Source organism: Netta rufina (genome assembly GCF_964035555.1).
Source record: "Netta rufina genome assembly, chromosome: 11".
NCBI lineage: Eukaryota > Metazoa > Chordata > Aves > Anseriformes > Anatidae > Netta > Netta rufina.
The window spans coordinates 20,996,251-21,014,613 of record NC_140134.1 but is presented as its reverse complement, the minus strand read 5'-3'; the positions used below and the strand labels follow the sequence as shown (position 1 = coordinate 21,014,613).

The 18,363-nt window shown below is 36.3% G+C and overlaps 1 protein-coding gene across 1 annotated transcript in view; it reads right to left on the bottom strand.

Annotated features, from left to right (window-relative positions):
• Positions 1-18,316, bottom strand: part of IQCH (IQ motif containing H) — a gene marked incomplete at both ends in the record, with an annotated part of 64,892 nt that extends 46,576 nt beyond the window's left edge. Inside the window, 8 exons of the mRNA XM_084293549.1 lie at positions 75-300; positions 1,255-1,383; positions 2,005-2,116; positions 11,603-11,725; positions 16,354-16,468; positions 16,812-16,909; positions 17,288-17,410; positions 18,260-18,316. Coding sequence (XP_084149675.1) covers positions 75-300; positions 1,255-1,383; positions 2,005-2,116; positions 11,603-11,725; positions 16,354-16,468; positions 16,812-16,909; positions 17,288-17,410; positions 18,260-18,316 — 983 coding nt within the window. The remainder of the gene's footprint in view (positions 1-74; positions 301-1,254; positions 1,384-2,004; positions 2,117-11,602; positions 11,726-16,353; positions 16,469-16,811; positions 16,910-17,287; positions 17,411-18,259) is intronic.
• Positions 18,317-18,363: the final 47 nt, after the last annotated feature.

The window sequence follows — 18,363 nt, the reverse complement described above, 5'->3', positions numbered from 1 at the left end:
TTCACAGTCAGTTCCTAAAACAACTCTGCTGAAGACAGTATTAAAAACATGAATGAAACTTTCATTATCCTCACCATCTAAATACCTGTGTCTGAAAGGGAGTCTGCAACTCAGACTTCAGCTGTTGAGCTGGATATGTCCACACTGGCTTTGATTTTCTTGCTGAAACCATGGAGCTGCTGGATAGAGGTCGTGCTGTATTACCTTGGCTAGAGGAATCTGGGCCATCAATTGTTTCCTTTGAGTTTGGAAAGGTGAAGGTGTCTGTATTTTCAGGGTTCGCCCTAGTATTATTTTCTCCTGTACCAAACAAATCAATAAATACAAGTTTCATTGCTAAACGAGTGCAACAACAGCATCACAGTGATATTCCACCATATACTAGTAGGTACTGGCATGTTCCAGTTTGCTCTCATGTTAAGCAGGTTACAATTTTCAGGACATATCACCAAAACCCATGTAGAAATGTCACTGATTGACCTTAAGTCTAACCAAGCTGTAATGGGTTACTATTATGAAGACTGAAATTATGTTAAGGAAATATGTATCACGGCTTTAATTTATAATGTTCTAAAGCTCATAACATGCCAGCTAGTAGTAATATACAGCATAATAACACCAGAATATTATCATTTATACTCCATGTTATTCCATATATTTTTTTAGTTTTCCAACTACTACGTTTCATTAGGAAAACTTTGAAATTTATATTTCAATTTGCTACTACGCCCACTCCTCATTTTGCTCATGCTCCTTTTCACATTGATGGTATGTTTGTCACATGTCACACGCAGCTGTAGTGATAACAGTTTTGAACATTCTTTGTAGTAGATCAGAACCCTGTTACCCAGAGTACATTCATTTATGAAGAGCCATTCATCTCATCACACTGGCAAAACAGAGGCTTGATCAGATGTTATAAGTCATGTCTACCATCACTTGCAGTATCATTGGCTTTACTATAACTCTGATGGTCAGATATTAGATTCAGACACTTAGAATCTGAAACATGCAGGTAGGAACCTCTAAGAATTTTCAGAAATGAGCAGTGACCAAATCCTCACAGGGATTAAGAAATATGATTCCTATTCAATTGCAAGACACAGGATGCTCATGTGCATTTTTATGCACTAAGTATTTTTAAGAATTTTACTGAGTACTTTATAGACAGCCACTTCCCTGAGAGACAAAACAAGGGACTGAAAGTGAAGTTGGAGATACAACTCATGGTTGTTATCAATCATTTGTACTCACCTACAGTTGACTTCTTGTGCTGCCTGTGAAACTCATGGAGAGGAGCTGCTTTGGATACAACAGGAGGTGTCTGGAGAGTTATCTTTGCTGCTGGAGGGATAAGCCGTTGTTCAGTTAGGCTCAGAATACCTATGAGAATATGACATTAATGAACAATTCATATACATTCCAGTAATGAAAGAAAAAAAAAAAAGTAACAATAATGAAAGAATTAAACAAAGGTAGTCCAAAGTTCTTTCAATTCCAAATCCGAACTAGAAAAGCAGCAGGTATTTTTTTTTTTAATGAGGACACTCAAGGAAGATAATCTTTGTAATTACGTAAACAATGTAATTATGACTATGGACCGATTGCTAAAATAGCCCAAGTGCAGGACTAATTAAAACTGAATGATTAATAACCAGAGATTAATCATGATTCTATCTTGATCATTTTATTTGGTCACACAAGAATCTTCCATCATACACAATTCTTTCCAGTAACAACTAAACTCTGTGAATTACAATATGACTTAATCAGGAAGGATGATGCTGAAAATAGCATGTTATCTCCTACGGTTAGCTACCACACAAAGTAAGTAGTCTGAAGTGATCTCTACCCTTTGCAATGTTTGAGAAGACAATTCTTAAAAGTTTTGAGGTGACGGAAAATTTGATTACCAGGTATCTGCTACAAAGAGCAAACAACACTGATTATGTAGCTTACATCTGGTGCCTGGCAACAATACCCAGACGTGTTTCTGTGACTCACCTTTCTTTATATCTTCATCTAACAGGGGTAAGGTAGAATCCATGTGGTGAGAGGCAGGCAAAACCCAAAGGTTGCTAGCTGTGTGACTTTTCACTGTCTTATGACTACACATCTAGGAAGAGACAGAATCTTATTTTAACACAGAGAAATCCTGGATATGCAAAGGACACTTTTCTACTCAGGTAATAATGTAAATTCCACTATAAATAAGATTTAATAATGTAACAGAACAAGCACAGCTTTTACTACTCGTGAACATGCTATAGTACTTTCTACTGTTGTTACTTTATTAATTTAAAATAAAGTTAATTAAATTAAATTGATGCCTTGTGATTTCTTCTATGCAAAAATCAGTGTACTAGTTCCTAAAGAGATCACAAGGAGTTTGCTCAGTTTTAATGAGTACATTGTAAACATAGTGCTTCTTGATAGAACAGTCTTCGCATATATAAAATGCATACACAGGCAAGGCACCAGAAAGAAAAGGAAGTTCCTTAAAACATGGAAATAAATTTTTACAGGGAAGAATACTAAAGGAATTAAAGCATATGAAACTATTCAGAAATCAGGGATCAAAAAGTATCTCAGACTTCTGAAGTTTTCTTTAACTACAGCAGGGAACAACACAGCTTGATAATGTGATATGGAAGCATGTGCCACACTAGCTGTGCTAATGTGGGGATTAAAGCTCCCTTACTTCCCCAATTAACCTGTGCTTGCCAGAAAAAAATGGAACCTGCTGGTTCTAAGTGCCAGGGATTCAAGCAGTGACACATATCACTTTGGGATAGTGATATCACGTCTCTTATTGTTATGATCACTAGCACACAAACAGAGCACTGTGCAGGGAAAAGAACATATTGCTACCTTACACTTACATATTTTAAATACAAAATCTCTACATTATCATCCCACTTTTTCCTTTCTCCAATATGGTATCTTCAGTTTCTTTCTGCCTACGAATATACATACTATTCCATGTGGAATGTGAGTTGTACTCAACTCCTAAAGAAACAGAGAGCCAGATCTTCAGCAGGTTTAAAGCATCGCAGCACATGCAGCACATGCAAGTAACATCACTGAGATCTCTCACGTGAAGATAGTAAACCACTACCAGCAGAAGATGATACTATTTTCTCTTGCCTGGCTCATGCTAGAAACATAAGACAAAGATAAACATAGGGAAACATGAAAGATTCACCTTAAACGCAAATGTTTTGATGAAGCGAAAATTTAACCTTACTCAAAACCTTACTCTGTTGATGGATGTTTGGAAATCTAAGTAAAGTTTTATTAGTTTTAGCAGCTATATTACCCAAGGAGTAGGCGTGCTCTAATGTATGATGCTCAGAGCTTCCTTTGCAAGTGCAGCTGTACAAGTTCTCCAGTAACTTTCATGCTGTGTCCCAACAACACAAGAAGCAATTGACTAAAATTGAATGAAAAGGGTATGAAAGTGCCAGCACATGGGCGTAAATAATTATTAATCTGAGGAACAATAAATGTAGTGGAGGCACATATTAGATCTTTTAGGAGCCAGGAAAGCCAACAGGTAGATTGGACAAGGTAAGAGATCTGGCAATAATGCGGCTAAGAACATTGAGACAGGCTGGACAAAGAGCTTGGCATAGGTTAGGATTAAAGGGTTTGGATGGGGACAGAGAATCAAGCACCTAAGATTAGGATATGCTTTATAAGGAACAGAGAAACTAGTGCAAGATAAAATGTAAGAAGGAGGAACTGGAGCACACTAAGACAGGGAAAACAGAATGGTTTGTACACAGCAAGATGCCTCTCCCTCACAATTTGGAGTGGACATCAAGTTCCCAGTCTCATCTTTAGCTGTTAAATAAATGTGAGGCCCAATAGAAAATGCCCCATGCTTTCGTGGGTGATGATCTGCTATGAGTTACTCTATTAGTCTAATGATTAGAAATTCTTATATTGGGTAAAAAGGTTTGAACCCTACTGATGAGCTATATGGAAGACAACCTAATAACATGTGCTGGACATTTTTTTAATCTACTTTAAAAAAAAAATCACTTCATTATGAATGATAAACTACCTTAAAATAACATTAAGTACATAAGATCTGAAAGCTACAAAATACTGATAGATCTGCAAAATGAAAATACTTACTTCTTTCACAGAACACATCAGGACTACATGGTTTAAAATACTAGCTTTTAATAACTGATTATCATGCTTATATGTATCTTTCAGTACACTAGGATCCAGGATGTGATTGGGATCCTTTGAGGACTAGTGTGTTGCAATTAGTAAATAACATCAGCCATTGAGTTTACAGAAAGGGATAGGAAATTCTAAAGGACTGTTCATAAGTCTAACAGGGAAATGAGATAGATCAAAATAAACTATTATAATTTTTCCTTCCAATTTGTGTAATAACACTGTCCACAAGAGACATTAGGGAGCTAGGAAATACGTAGGCTTTCTCATAATAGAGAATCTTTCAGAGAAATCATAGGCACTCATTTCAGTTACGGCCATTATGAAGCATTATGCTTTAAGGGATCTAGCTGTATGAATCTTCATGTCCTCATGTTCCAAGAAAATAGCAATAAGCATATAACCAAGATTAACTTTATACCAGCCAGCATATAAGTGGCTTGATACTGAGAAAAGGAAATAATAAACCACACTTTTATACTGACTCTCAGCTCAAGCAGTTTGTGGGGGAAACAAAAACATATAAAATGAACAAAATTTAATTAATCAGTGACTACTTTTTTCAGGCTATTGCTATTGTATCAGGAAAGCAGCACTGATTTTACCATTGGTCAATTTTATCCTAGTTTAAAACCCAGGAGTTTTGTTACGATAAACAGCACTATGTATTTTATTTGTGTTCATACACGTGTTATAAGCAACATAGAAAAGCAATTCAGGTAGAGTGTATGAGTTCAAAGGCAGCCTAGAGGTTTTTATTTTTTTACTGTAGATACTTAATTCTTCTTTTTTATAAACTCCATGGTAGGTGTCAACTTCAAAAAAGGACACATGCAACTGAAATGCAATTTCAACTCTGCTTTACACTGCACAGTGCCACTATGATCCATGAAATTACATGATACAGGCAACACAGCGGAAGTATAGAGCTCACCCAAAGCTGTTAGCTAAGAAAATCCCACACAAGCTTTACACCTTTCTTTTATGTTCTTTCAGCATCCTATTTGCTGCATTATCTGCCCTCTTAAAGACTTCAGTGAGATACCAAAGCAAAATTTGGCAAATCACTTTCCACCATCAGTTATTTTCATTAAAATTAAGGCAACTCAAAATAAAGATAGCTTAAAATACTAGTAAGTAATGCAAGAAAAATGTTTACTTTTAGCATATTATATACTTTTATTACTATTATTCAGTGACAAAAAAGATCTTTATAAGATTTTATCTTTTTAAAGGGTTTTCAATGGATTTACGTCTACTTAGGTCAGCACATCTTAAAACCTTTATTCACACTTAAGCTTTCATGGTATAAACACAACAAATAGTGGATGTAACACCACAGAACTGGCAGCTCCTAGAACTAGAGCTTTTATGTTTTCAGCACAGACAGCCTCAAACCAGCATGAAACAAAGGATCACACCTTCTGTAACCCTAACCTGTAGACACCTCACCTGCTTTCTGTCTGGCAGAACCCAAGCTCAGAAGAGCTGCAATGTACCCTAACTGCTATGAGGTGAATGGAGTCACAGACATCTTCCTGCACAAATAACGCCTTCTAGTGAAGATTGTTATGAAGATTATAATTCAGCAAGTATATTTGTCTGAAGTCAGCACAAAGCCTGCTCGTTCATCATGGGTACTTTTAAAGTACAGTTTTATAGGGCTGGAAGGGAGCACTTCATCTGTAGTGCAGAGTAAGGCTTACTCTGTATAATATGCTTGGAGTGTGCTGAAAAACTATTTTTTCATTTCAAGCACTTCTGAGTGTAATTAACCTGGGACATGAGAAAAAACAATTCTATTACCCTTTCTAAAGTGTTTTTCTCCTGTGGATAAACCTCTCCCACTTGATTTTTTTCTTTTTGCTTCATTTTAAATAGGGCACTTGTTGTAACACCATGGGGATTTTCTGATTAGTTCCCTATTTGTTTTCTTTTTACCTAGACAGCAATATTTAACTAGAACAAGTGATTTTAAAAATACACTTATATATATATATATTTATTTTTTTTTCCCCTAGAAAAGAATATAGGCTGGTATTAAATACAGAGAAAAGATAGCGTCAGAACTATGGTTTATCAACCCAGAAGATTAGATAAATCAGATTTTCTTATCAGAAAACCACACAGCTTGATAGCAATGGTGGAAAAGGTATACAGCAGCAATCTATCATTTCATGATTATCTGCTCCAAATTGCCATTTACCTTCATATTTTTGATTAGGAAGATCTTGCTGAAATTTGATGTTTGTAATCCCCACAAAGAGAAGGATGGAGCATAGTCAAATAAAATCAATAGAACTAAGGTCAGTTTTCTGTATGTTCAGAAAACTGGCAGGTAAGAGTTTGTAGAAGGCACCTCTAGTGGAAACCGGACGTCTGTCAAACTGCATGTTCCTCAGACAAAAAGCACTAGAGAAACAAGATCAAACTATCCCAGAGATGAAGCAGGATAAGGATAGCAAGGTTCAGGTTTTTAGAAATGGAAGAAAATCAATTCAGACTGCAAAAAATTCAAGTGAAATTAAGACAGAGGTGCTAAGTGACTTGCACTTTATCCTCAATCATACAATTTGTCCTCAATCATACAATGAATAGAAAGATTGGTTAGAAGGGATCTTTGTTGGACATCAAGTCTAGTCTTGAGTCTACTAACCACACAAGATCAGGTCAGCTTTGTTTTTTTTTCCTAGATGAGATTCCTGTAGGATTTAATTACATTCTGTAGTCTAAACTGATGTGTTTGCTTTGGTGTTGATCTATACAGTAAGCAGCAAAGCAAAGCACAGAACAGCTTCACTGACATTTCCATCATCTATCAGTTTCTGTTCTGAAAAGGAATCTCATTCTGATAATCAAGCCAAGTAATCTTAGCAATAAATAGTAAATAAATAAAGTGTTTGATACTGGTTTCCAATGACCTAATTTTGGTCCTCCGAGACTAAGAACCAGCATATGGAATTCAGTGCAGAAATACCCAATGTAAGTAAAGGACAAATTCTCATCAGTGTGAGTGGAACTATTTTACAGTCGGATGAGTCAAAATTTGTAACAGTCTCTATGAAATTTAAAATAGGAACCATTTTTAAAACTGGTTGTCTTTTTATTCAAGATTTCCAAGTAGGAAAATTATGTAGAAAATGCAAGTTTGTCTTGCTCATTCCAATTTACGTAGTCCAGCATTTTATCTACCTACTGATTAATACAGGTTCCCTGAGATCTAATACCGAGACAGTAATAAATATTTCTGTTACATTTTGTTTATCTAAATGGAATAAACTCCAATTTCAATGGAAAGCCTTCAATATGCAGCAGCTAGGCATCTTTAACAACAGGTCTTACACATTATTCTTACCTACTTTAAGTTCTTAAACTAACCAGAGATGGCTCTGAATCGTCAATTTTCCATGTAATTGGAAAAATCAAGCTTTGCTCCTTCATAACCTGCTGCTAGCTCTCCCAGAAATTTACCTCCATCAAAACTCTGCCATAGCAGGTGCAAGAGAGAATAGATGGAGAACTTTGGTGAATCCCACATCTGTTTTTGAAAAAGGGAACAGAAGCAGCACAGAAGGAAGTAAGGAAGATAATTGCTGGCTTGAACTACAATACATTTTACTTGCGGGCAAAGGGCCAGCTTACACGAGGCAGAATATGCAGGACCATCTTATTGGAATTCAGGGGTGGGCCTCCATTCTTGTCCGGAGACAGCTGTAAACCAGCAGCCCATAGCATCACAATCAGGCACTGAGTTTTGTCAAGGAATGCTGATATGTACGGAAGCAGCTTCAGCAGCTTTGGCTGCACCCCTACCTAGCAAAATGACAGTCAATCTCCAATTCCAGATGACAAGAACTGGATAAAAACTTAAAACAAATGGTGACCTTTCAAAAGATTAATTTGTTTACCAACAAAACGTTCAACGTTTGTCATCTCAGATGGGGGTGACCTTCACGTTCCCATTTCTAGGTTGAAAGGATGCTGATTTTAGTCATCTGTTAAGTTAACTCCATCTCACCAATTATTTCCTTTTTATTTTTACTGATGAGAAGATTTTATTAATCCACTGTGCTGCTTGTTCTGATTACATACCATAATACAAATGCAACAAGCTTATTTTGAATTATTGTGGTGTAACATTGATTTGTTTAGGTCTCATTCTGCTACCAATGCCAACTTATGCTTTGACTGTAATTATAGCCATATGCATAGGTTTAAAACAATCAAATTTTGAGGACCAAAACACCTGATTTTCTTCTACAGCTTCTTCTAATCATTTGAAATGAAAAGAATTGCCCTGCTCCGCCTTCCTTTATAATTTTGGAAATGAATAGACTCCCAGTGATAAGCATTAGTGATTAGTACGATGCAAATTCCAAATAAAGAACAAATAACTGAGGACGTGATTAGAGTGATTGCTCTCAAATAACTTAGCTAAAAAAAAAAAACACCAACAAAACAGAATCACTGCCATCACCGTTAAAGCCACACTGTATAAGATGCAACTCATAAAGGCTAGAAATCATCACCGTATTAAATTCTAACTCATGAATAAATTAAAAGGTTCCTAAGTTTACAGTATAATATATATTTATATGAAAACAGGGACCAAGAAGTGCCAGAATAATTCTATAAAAGAACAGCAGTCCTATGAAAATGAAAGGTATAGCTGTGAATCTTTTCTACATTGCAGCAGTTAGTCAGAATTATTTTTGCTGCAATTCAGATCACTATTTGTTTTGCTAGATCCTCCATTGGAAGTGTACATATTTAATAATTATCTACTCATCATTTTTCATTTGTTATCCAGATACAGTCTACAAAATAAAGCCATGCCCAGTCTATCAATGGTGTTTCAAACAGAACTACATTTCTTATTTTAAGATAACTATGGAATGTTACAGAGGATGAAACATTAGTGCTTATCAAACCAAAAAAGTACAAAAGGGCAATAGTAACCACATAATTAATTTCCTTTAGTTTTTGTCATAAAATTCAGCATCGGTAAACACCAAAAGAGCAAGAAAAGAACATTTTCATGAAAAAATGAGATCTTTACTAAGAAAATGAAAATAATATTTCAAGCTACTAAAATGGCAGGATAGGAAAAAGTCTGTGAACTTTGTGCTTGACCTAACTAGTTAGATTGTTTGATTGTTAGATTGCTTGATTGTTAGATTGCTTGACCTAACCAGTTTGTTTTTAACCCAACCACATTTTAAAATACTCAGGTCTCCTTGAAAACTGGGATACTGACAACTCTTAGAAAAAACTGAATGCAGTTAATCGAGTGATTAGTTTTTCATTCGTGTCAGTTTCTGACACTGATTTTTTGGGGGGCATAATCTTTGAATTTAGGTAGGGCATGTACATGGGTATACGCATAGGTCCACCCGTGTGTGTGTATGTACAAATATTGCCCTCTAATGGCAGACTAGAAAAAACAGGGTAGGTAGTAGCTAACCTAATTCTTCTGATAGGTACTTAATTGCTGTTTATTTTTCCAAAATGAAAGACCATATAATTTTAGACCTGCAACTACACACTAATTTATTTTAGCTACTCTTGGCAATCTATAACTATCATTTCACTGAGTGCTTGTATACATTGCATTTAACAGAAATGCCTTCATTCACAATCTTGGTAGTGGATTTTGCAAATCCAACTGCAGAATTCCCCTCCCCCCCAGTGAAGACAGAACATTTCAAAACACAGATTGTGCCATGAAATTCAAGAACTTTTTTAGTGTCTACTTCAGTAAAACAGCAGAATAAATTACAGATGGAAAATACCTACTTGTTTTTTCAGCCAATCTCCCTGTCATAAACAGTTTCTAAGCAACTGTAAATATGTATCAGAGAGCTTGACTAATTTACATTAAATGTTAGTAATTTAAGTCAACATTAAGAAGTTTTCTCTGATCAGTATACATTTCAGTGAGAGTGGTAAAACACATGGCTCTCTGCAGTAGTATAATATTCCTCTCTGCGAGTGTTTTAGAGTGGTTCTAAAAAGCTATTAGCCATGATGCTTTTTTCTAATTAACTCTATATCACAGGGTTAGACAAATCACCTCTTAGTCTGGGCAACAGCTTTCAAAAATCATTTTTTATAAGTGGCAGCTTACAACTGTGCCATTCACAGATTCTGTTTGTGTTGTTTAATACCAAACACCCTAGAATCTTACGGCAATGGGCTTGCTGCATAATACTTCTATTACAAACATTACATTCTAGAAGAGCGTCCTTGTGTGAGACTATTGGGCATATTCTTTCATGTGGACAGTGCTGCGCTGAATTTGTGAACATAAGTGATTTTTGTGGATGTCTGTGGCTTTTTTTTTTTTAAAGCATACTTTAAAGAAAATCATCCTCATGTTTGTTTAAGAGGAGCAGCAGTTCTGCAGAACAGAAATTTGGAAGAATCAAAACTTAATGTTACACAGCTTAAACATTCTAAGGCCAGAGAGAAGAGCAATATCAGGGGCGCTGGCCAGGATTCTCCTACTAGCGTGTTGTGAGAAGTGCTCAGCCTCAGCTTTTCTAGATAATTGTTTTGTACTAAGGGAAACATCTTGACCAGGGTAAAAGGAAAGCTGTGATTCAGAATACCTTGTAGCTGGACAGCAAATACGCTTGGGATCTATAAGATATTGAAAAATCTCCACATGCAATGGAAGGATCTAAATCTGTCCCTCACATTCCAAAGCAAGTCCTCCAGGTATGGGAATAAGAAGCAGAATAGGACATTCTCTCCTAACCCTCGTCAGAAAAATAAGATGCAAACACCACCTAAATTCATGCATTCAGTCTAGGATTCTGATTCTCATTTAGTATAACCCCTATTTATCTGCTGCAGTGACACTGATTTCTGGTGTGATAGCCCTATGGAAGGATTGCTTCTTTAAAAAAAAAGTCAATTAAAAACAGCATCAAAGCAACATACAAGCATTTTTCACTCATTCATAACAATCCTATTGACATTTGAAAATTGAAGGCATTCATGTCTCTTAAAGAAACAGCCACAGACCAAACAACTGAAAGCCCATTCTTATCAACAAAACCCCTTTTACGTCTTCCTTGATCTTTGTGTCACGTTCTGAACTCCACAAGCTCCAATTTATCTTCAGACCCTGATTTTACTGAGATTACTCACCATGCACATTCCCATGTATGCTTACTTTTGCTGTACTGGGCTCTTGCTACCTAAACCTGTTACATTCCATGTTTGATTTCCCTTTGTCACTCCGAATGTTCTGATTGTTACATAGAAATATCAAAAAATGGAAAATTATGAGGTACTTTCACTTACAATACATATTTTTTTTAATTACTTAGGTCTGACATGTATTAACTTTAATAATGAACGGTCAATATATATAAACCCATAATACATAAAAGTTACTCACAGGAACAGGTCTTTTCTTAGTTATAAGTGGCAGCCTGATCTCATAGTTCTGTGGTTTTAAAACAGCTTTCTTGTTGGTGTTCTCTGGGTCAAGCATAATTTTCATATCCATTTCCAGCTGGTGCTGAAACATAACGTGCACAGTCTTAAAATAATTGCACTAAGCCAGAAGTATTTATAAACAGGAATTGACTAACATGTCCAGAAATTTGCAATAGGATGATTAAAAAATCATGTTATCTCACTGTCCACACAGAACTGGGCAAACAATGAAAAAGTGTTTTTGATTAGACAAATGACTTAGCAAGGCATAAAATTAGCATTCCTATGCATGCTTCTACCAAAATTTGTTCAATTAACTTCACTATAAGTACTGAAAGTTCCAGATTTGCATGTCTTTGAGTTAAATTTTAAGTGGAAAGGACAATCAAGCTTGACTAATTTGATTAACGTAGGCTATTTGTTGATTCGATTTACCTTTGCTATAAAACAAATGTTTCGATACATACAAATTAAGAAACATGGACAAAACAAACAATATTTAAAGAAATCCCAACTCATTATTACAAATATTAGTACAACTTATCCTACTGGAAAGAGTTAATACAGCCACATTTTATAAATATAGCTGTTCATATAAAAATATTTTGATTATGGTGCTATCGTTTTACTTATTATTTATTTATTTTTCCTGAATGTTGTCTCAGGTAAGTCTCAGATCAGCTTTTTAACGTAATTTGCGTCTCTGCTTTATAAAACTATTTTGTGAACTAGTCAAGAGCATGTAAAGTACGTGTCTAACCATAAATGCGGATTCAGACATATGCAACACACAGTTCGAATCTAAAGCACTTATTGTATAGAAGCCAGAGGCGGCTTTTTCTATCATAAAAGTATCTTAAGGTGAAAACCTTTCAGTTCATCATGCATGTGCTTTAATTTACACCTGGCTCTGTATCTGTTGTAGTAATTTCTCCCAATGCTTTCATTGCTAACCAGTCTCTGCACTCAACAGGGTTGTTTGTTTGTGTTTTTTTTTACCACTCAGTGCCAAAGAGGGAGGAATCCTCAGATGGCAGGAACTAACGGATTGCCAGACAAGTCCACAGAGCTATGGCAATTCAGAGGAGCTAGGGGCCTGGCACTTTATGTGCTTATTTCCCACTGCATGTGTATGGGAATACAAAAACCCCTCTTACCATGTGAGATCCAACTAAACATATTTATAGATGAGAGCACTCTGCTGATATTTCCATTGTGTAAACATAAAAAGGAATTTATGATAATTATGTTTTTTGACAAATAAAATAGTCCATAAAAAGTATAAGAATTGTTAGAGGTATATTTGAACTATTAAGCAATTGTATTACTTTGTGAGAGCACTAAAACTGGTTAAATTTATTTATCTGCACAATATATTCCCTTCTTTTGATAGTAATTACAAGCAGATGTATCAATGAGACGCTCATTTAGATTTGGGTTTGTAAGAACAAAAGTTATTATCCAAGCCAATTACTCTTTTACCCACATGGCTGCACAGAGACAGAAAGTTCAATTTTCACCTCATCAGTGATTTTGTGGTATTTATTTTATTACTATAACACACCACTGTACAGAAAGAAAACTGCTTGTGCTATTAAACAAGAATTGGGGGAAAATTGAGCACCTTCTCAATTAAAATAGGAGATGATTCACAATTCAGATTCCCCAGTCAGACAGTGAAGTGATCAGTGTTGGAGTGGCAAATTCCACTAAGTGTAACAAGAATTGAAATGCTTAATAATAAAATATAATAATAATCTATGGCAAGTGACAATTCTACACTTGCAGGATGGTATCATCGGTCTCTTCCATCTATATCATCCAAGGTCTTACATTTAAAGTGTCCTCAACCTTCTTGATGTAGAAGGAAAAAAGGTGAGAAGAGCAGAGCAAACAGTGCATTATTACAAATATAATGCTCTACAAGAATTATTGTGCTCAACTATTAGCACGGAGTATAGAGGAATAAACAAAACAAGCTGACGTGCAGCCATACAGTTAAGGATTCAAATCCTGTTTTATTTCTACACAGAAGTCATGTCAGAGCAGAGGGCATTTAATTGCATAGCAGGCCAACAAATCAGACTAGGTAATTCTATTTTGCAGATACACGTGGTGCATGGTTTCAAATGGAGTCTAATTCCTTTATGAATGAGTTACATTATATTAATCTCTGAAACAATCCATATTATCAGTAACTAAACCGCTTTTCGTGTCTGGCTATTTGTGGTATGTGCAAATTCTAGACCCTCCAGAAACAACTTTTTGTTTACACATTTAATTCTTTTAAAGAGAACATTAACTTCTACTGTACATTCACAATGTCAGCTTTTAGTGACAAAACAAAATAAAGCCGCACAAGCGAAAGCTTGTGTGTTTTCAATTATGCAGATATTTTTTACTTTTATTTTTAAATTTGAACTGATTCACATACTGGTTATGGACAACAGCGTCCTTTCAGCCAGTGCTATGTGGGGGCTTTACAATTCTTGCAAGATGCCTCTTTATGGTTCTTAAGCCTCATTAGAAGAAGGAACCCAATTATAGCACACCATGAGGATAAGAAAGGGGGACAGCGCTTCACAATTCCTCCTATGAGCCAGGTTCAAACAGCCTCACGCTGCTGCTTTTATGATTCAGAAATAGTGTACGTGTGACTAAACAATAATTTTAAGCCTATTCTGACACCTGTGGGCAAACTATTTCCCACATGACAAGTATTCTACGTGAAAATTGCATCTGTGCTCGTTTGACTCCAACCTTATTTTATCCTAACTGCTACAAATACAACTTATGCTCCATTTCTACTCTCACATGGCCTACTACGGACTGCAAAGCACAGAAATATTACTACATGAATTATTCATCGCTCTCAGAACCTCTGTGGGTTGAGAAGTTGATTCCTTCAAGCCTACATACCTGGAAATACTGTCTGCAAATGGCAAACTATTCAGTTCACAAGTATTTCTTCCTAGTGGAATTAAATTTGGAAAAACAGGAAAGTACACTTAAATACAAAAAAAAATTGTTTATAGTTGCAAGTGAGGAAAAGACAGGAAGTGAGGAATTGTAGGTGAGAATTTCCCAGCTGGATTTCACAACTATTTAATAATAAAAGCTTTTTATGTTGGCATGACGGGCATGTCGAACAGCTGGCAAAACAGCGCTGTTTGTCATTTTCTTTATAATGGGAAATTAGGGCTAGCTTGTGTGTCACTGGATATGCATTTCTAAGCAGATGCCATGGATATCAAAAATTAAAAGACAAAGAGAAAGTCAAGGCAGGACATAGGATATGTTCCACTGTAAATTAAGCTCATTCATGCACATGAAGAGTTGAAAGACCAATGATAACATAGAATTTACAGAGTAAATGACCTTTTTTTTTTTTCCAAAACATAAGTGTGTTCATATACGACAGGGTTAGAGTACTGTCTGCAAACTGTATCCTGCTTTCAGAACACCATTAGACACCATCGTTATCCATTCAAAATTGGGAAGGCCAGGGTACTCCATTCAACAAATTCCAATGTTCATATTCTTTGTAAATTATGAATGAAAACATTTCACAACAATAACAGTAACATTTTATACAAAGATATAAAATTTATATATAAAGATTACTGACTCTTTCAGTACAATCTCACAGAAATTCATTTTCGTAGTTCTACTGCATCATGAAATTTGTTCAAGTTAAATAAGAACTAGAGATCTCACTATCTTATTCATCATTTCAAAAATATGCAATACTTTAATACTGCTTTACAGTGGGACTTCTTTTACAAAGAAAATCAGCAATAGAAGTGTTTGGCTGCTCATTCTGGCTATACAATTTTGTGCAGCTTCTGGTAAGCCTTAGTACAACAGACGGCCTCCTCTTAAGGTTATCTTTCACCAAAGCTCCCTTGAATGTAAACCATAACAACGTAAAATTGTGAAAATGGGTATTTTAAAATATTTTATTCAATTAATTTGTTTTTAAAATGTTTGAGAAAAACAGCCTGAACTCACCAGTCAAAACTCACACCTTAGAATAAAATAAACAAAAAAACAACACTTCCAATACAACCATTTTAAGAAGGCTTTAAATGAATTTACATGGATTTCACTTACGAAAGACATTGAAACATCAGATTTCAAGGAAAAAAGCTACACTTACTACAGAGGTGACTGCCCTATATATGAAAGATAATCTTTCCCACATTTCCCCATGTCTTCTACTCAAAAACAAAAGAGAGAACTAGCTTTAGTCTCAAATTATACAAACATTTATATCTGTGCTCATGCTACTCCAATATACAGTCCCATTTATTTCAAAGTCATTACTCACAGAGTCACAGTTAATTCTATGATATTTGCAGAACCAGGACCTTAAAACAGAATAAACATCTAGTTTCAGGATTCTTTAACAAGGTACTTGTGGGAGAAAAATAAGGAATGGAAGGCTTGGGGATGCACCTATGATACTACTAATGTCCTTCATAACTTAGACTTTATCCTACCGTGAAGCAGGAAAAAAGCTCCTCCTTCTCAGCTCTCTCATTCTACTGAGAATTTTTAACATATTCAGTCACCAGATGGTGTATTATGAAAAACTGAATTCATGTGGAGTCAGAACATAAGGTCATGGGATCAACTGGTAACCTACAAGATGACAGCCTACTCATTTAATGCGGTCTCTGGCAAAACAAGTAATATGTTATTTCAGACCTGTGAACCTTGAGAAATACGTAGTGCTGATTTGCTGCATGCCTGGACAGTCATGGGCTCAACAGGCACTCGTGGTAAAACAAGCTGTTTCTGAGAAGCACCAAAATGAAGCCCCCTGAGTTAGAAAGAAAGAAACAGTGAGGTTTTTAAAATTTACTTTGATTTTACCTATTAAATCCATACTGCTTCCACGTGGTTGAATCTAAAATACTATATTTTTATTTAAATGTGTTTAGCGAAAAATCACAGGAGTTAACTGAAGGTTGCTTTAACTTCTTAGGACTGCATTTACTTTTGTATTGCTTTTTAGCTTAAACAAAATAAAACTAAAATAGTAAATGATCAAAATAACCTCATTCAGGCTGATATTTTCATTTGCTTTATAAAATCCTGGTACCATAGTTTCTCTGTCTTGATGCATGCATTCGTCTCAGCAATAAAACTGCTGTTTCACTTACCATTTAGTGGCCTGTTTTGAATGTACTTCGTTATTATCGGTAGAAGAAATAGTTAACACTTGTCTGTTTATAGCATTTAAATAATTTTCAGCATGTTTCTGTCAGAGAAAAAAAAAATGTTTAGACTATTATACAGGCATGAGAGATACTAAATTTATTTAACTCAGTTAACTAGACAATCTAGATCTTCCCATGACTGAAAAGTTGATACGCTTTGTGCTTCTGTTGGACTAAATCAGACTTTGGCTAAAGTTAAGAGGCCCAAAATTAATTAATTCTGACCATGCAAAAAAAAAAAAAAAAAAAAAAAAAAAAAAAAAAGGAAGCTGTTATTCTAAACCGTAATATTTGATGAATCCCATCATTTGCTGATCAGAAAGGGAACTTGCAGGATGACAAACATATGTCCTTAAGTGAATTATTGACAGAAATCTCAAAGATTGAAGTGTCTTCTGGATCTGTTCCATTTTACTTACTCTCAGCCCAAGTTCAGCTCTTTCAATTGCCATTTCCAGATCGCTGATATCCACATCTTCCACATTTCCCTTCAAGCTGATATTTTTCACTTTGTCTTTAAGCTTATGGAGGTCTTCTTGAACCTAAAAAACAAGTTATGACAGAAGTCATACCTATAACCCAAATCCGTGGGATTATGTATTAGCGTTTAATCCAAATTTTCACTGATTCTGCCTTGTCAAAAGTATTCCTAAGTGCCAATATAGGGGTTTATTTAGAGACCTTAGTCTCTTGTGCCACGTGGATGGTTGATGCCTGCTGGACTTTGTGGACATTTTTGCGTGACTTCCATTTGAAGCTGACAAAGTCCTCAGTTTGGAAGATTATTTGAGAAGCATGGAGGAAACGCAACTGAACAACAGTGCAATTCTCCACAATAGGATTTAAGCATCTTATGATACACAGAATATTTACTAACCATGATAAATTCACTCTTTAAAACACCATTTTGTGACTTTGGTTACACAAACAGCATCACAGAAGCACAAATTGTAAATACTCGAAGAAAACAACACCGTGGCTCACATATATTGAGAACTACAACGTGATTACAGCAAGATTAGCAACTCAAAGGTGCTCCAATGCGATTCCAACCCAAAACCCAAACCCTCACAGCGTTCCTCAGGCACACGCTGCCAAATCTAACGCAGGTTTCACCAGTGCCGAGGGGACCTCAGGAAAGAACCCCAGCGGAGATGTACCCCGAGGAGACCCCAATGAAGATCGCAGCGAGGCGTTTATGTCACTGCGGGTGACATTGGGGTGACATTTTAGTGACAGACAGCCTCGCACCTCAATACAGCCCTCAGGGCACAGCTTTATGAGGCACCAACTTCACCCCTCCGCCCCCCCGAGCGAGCTACCACCTCCCCCAACTCCCCAGCTTCCCCCCCTTGGGCCGGGGGCAGCGCCTGGGCCCCTCAGGGCCCCACCTGCACCAGGGCGGCCTCCGCCCCCCTCCCCGGGCCCGGCCCCTCCGAGCCGGCCATGGCGGCTGCGGCCGCAGCCCTAGCAACGGGACGCGCGAGGCGGGCCG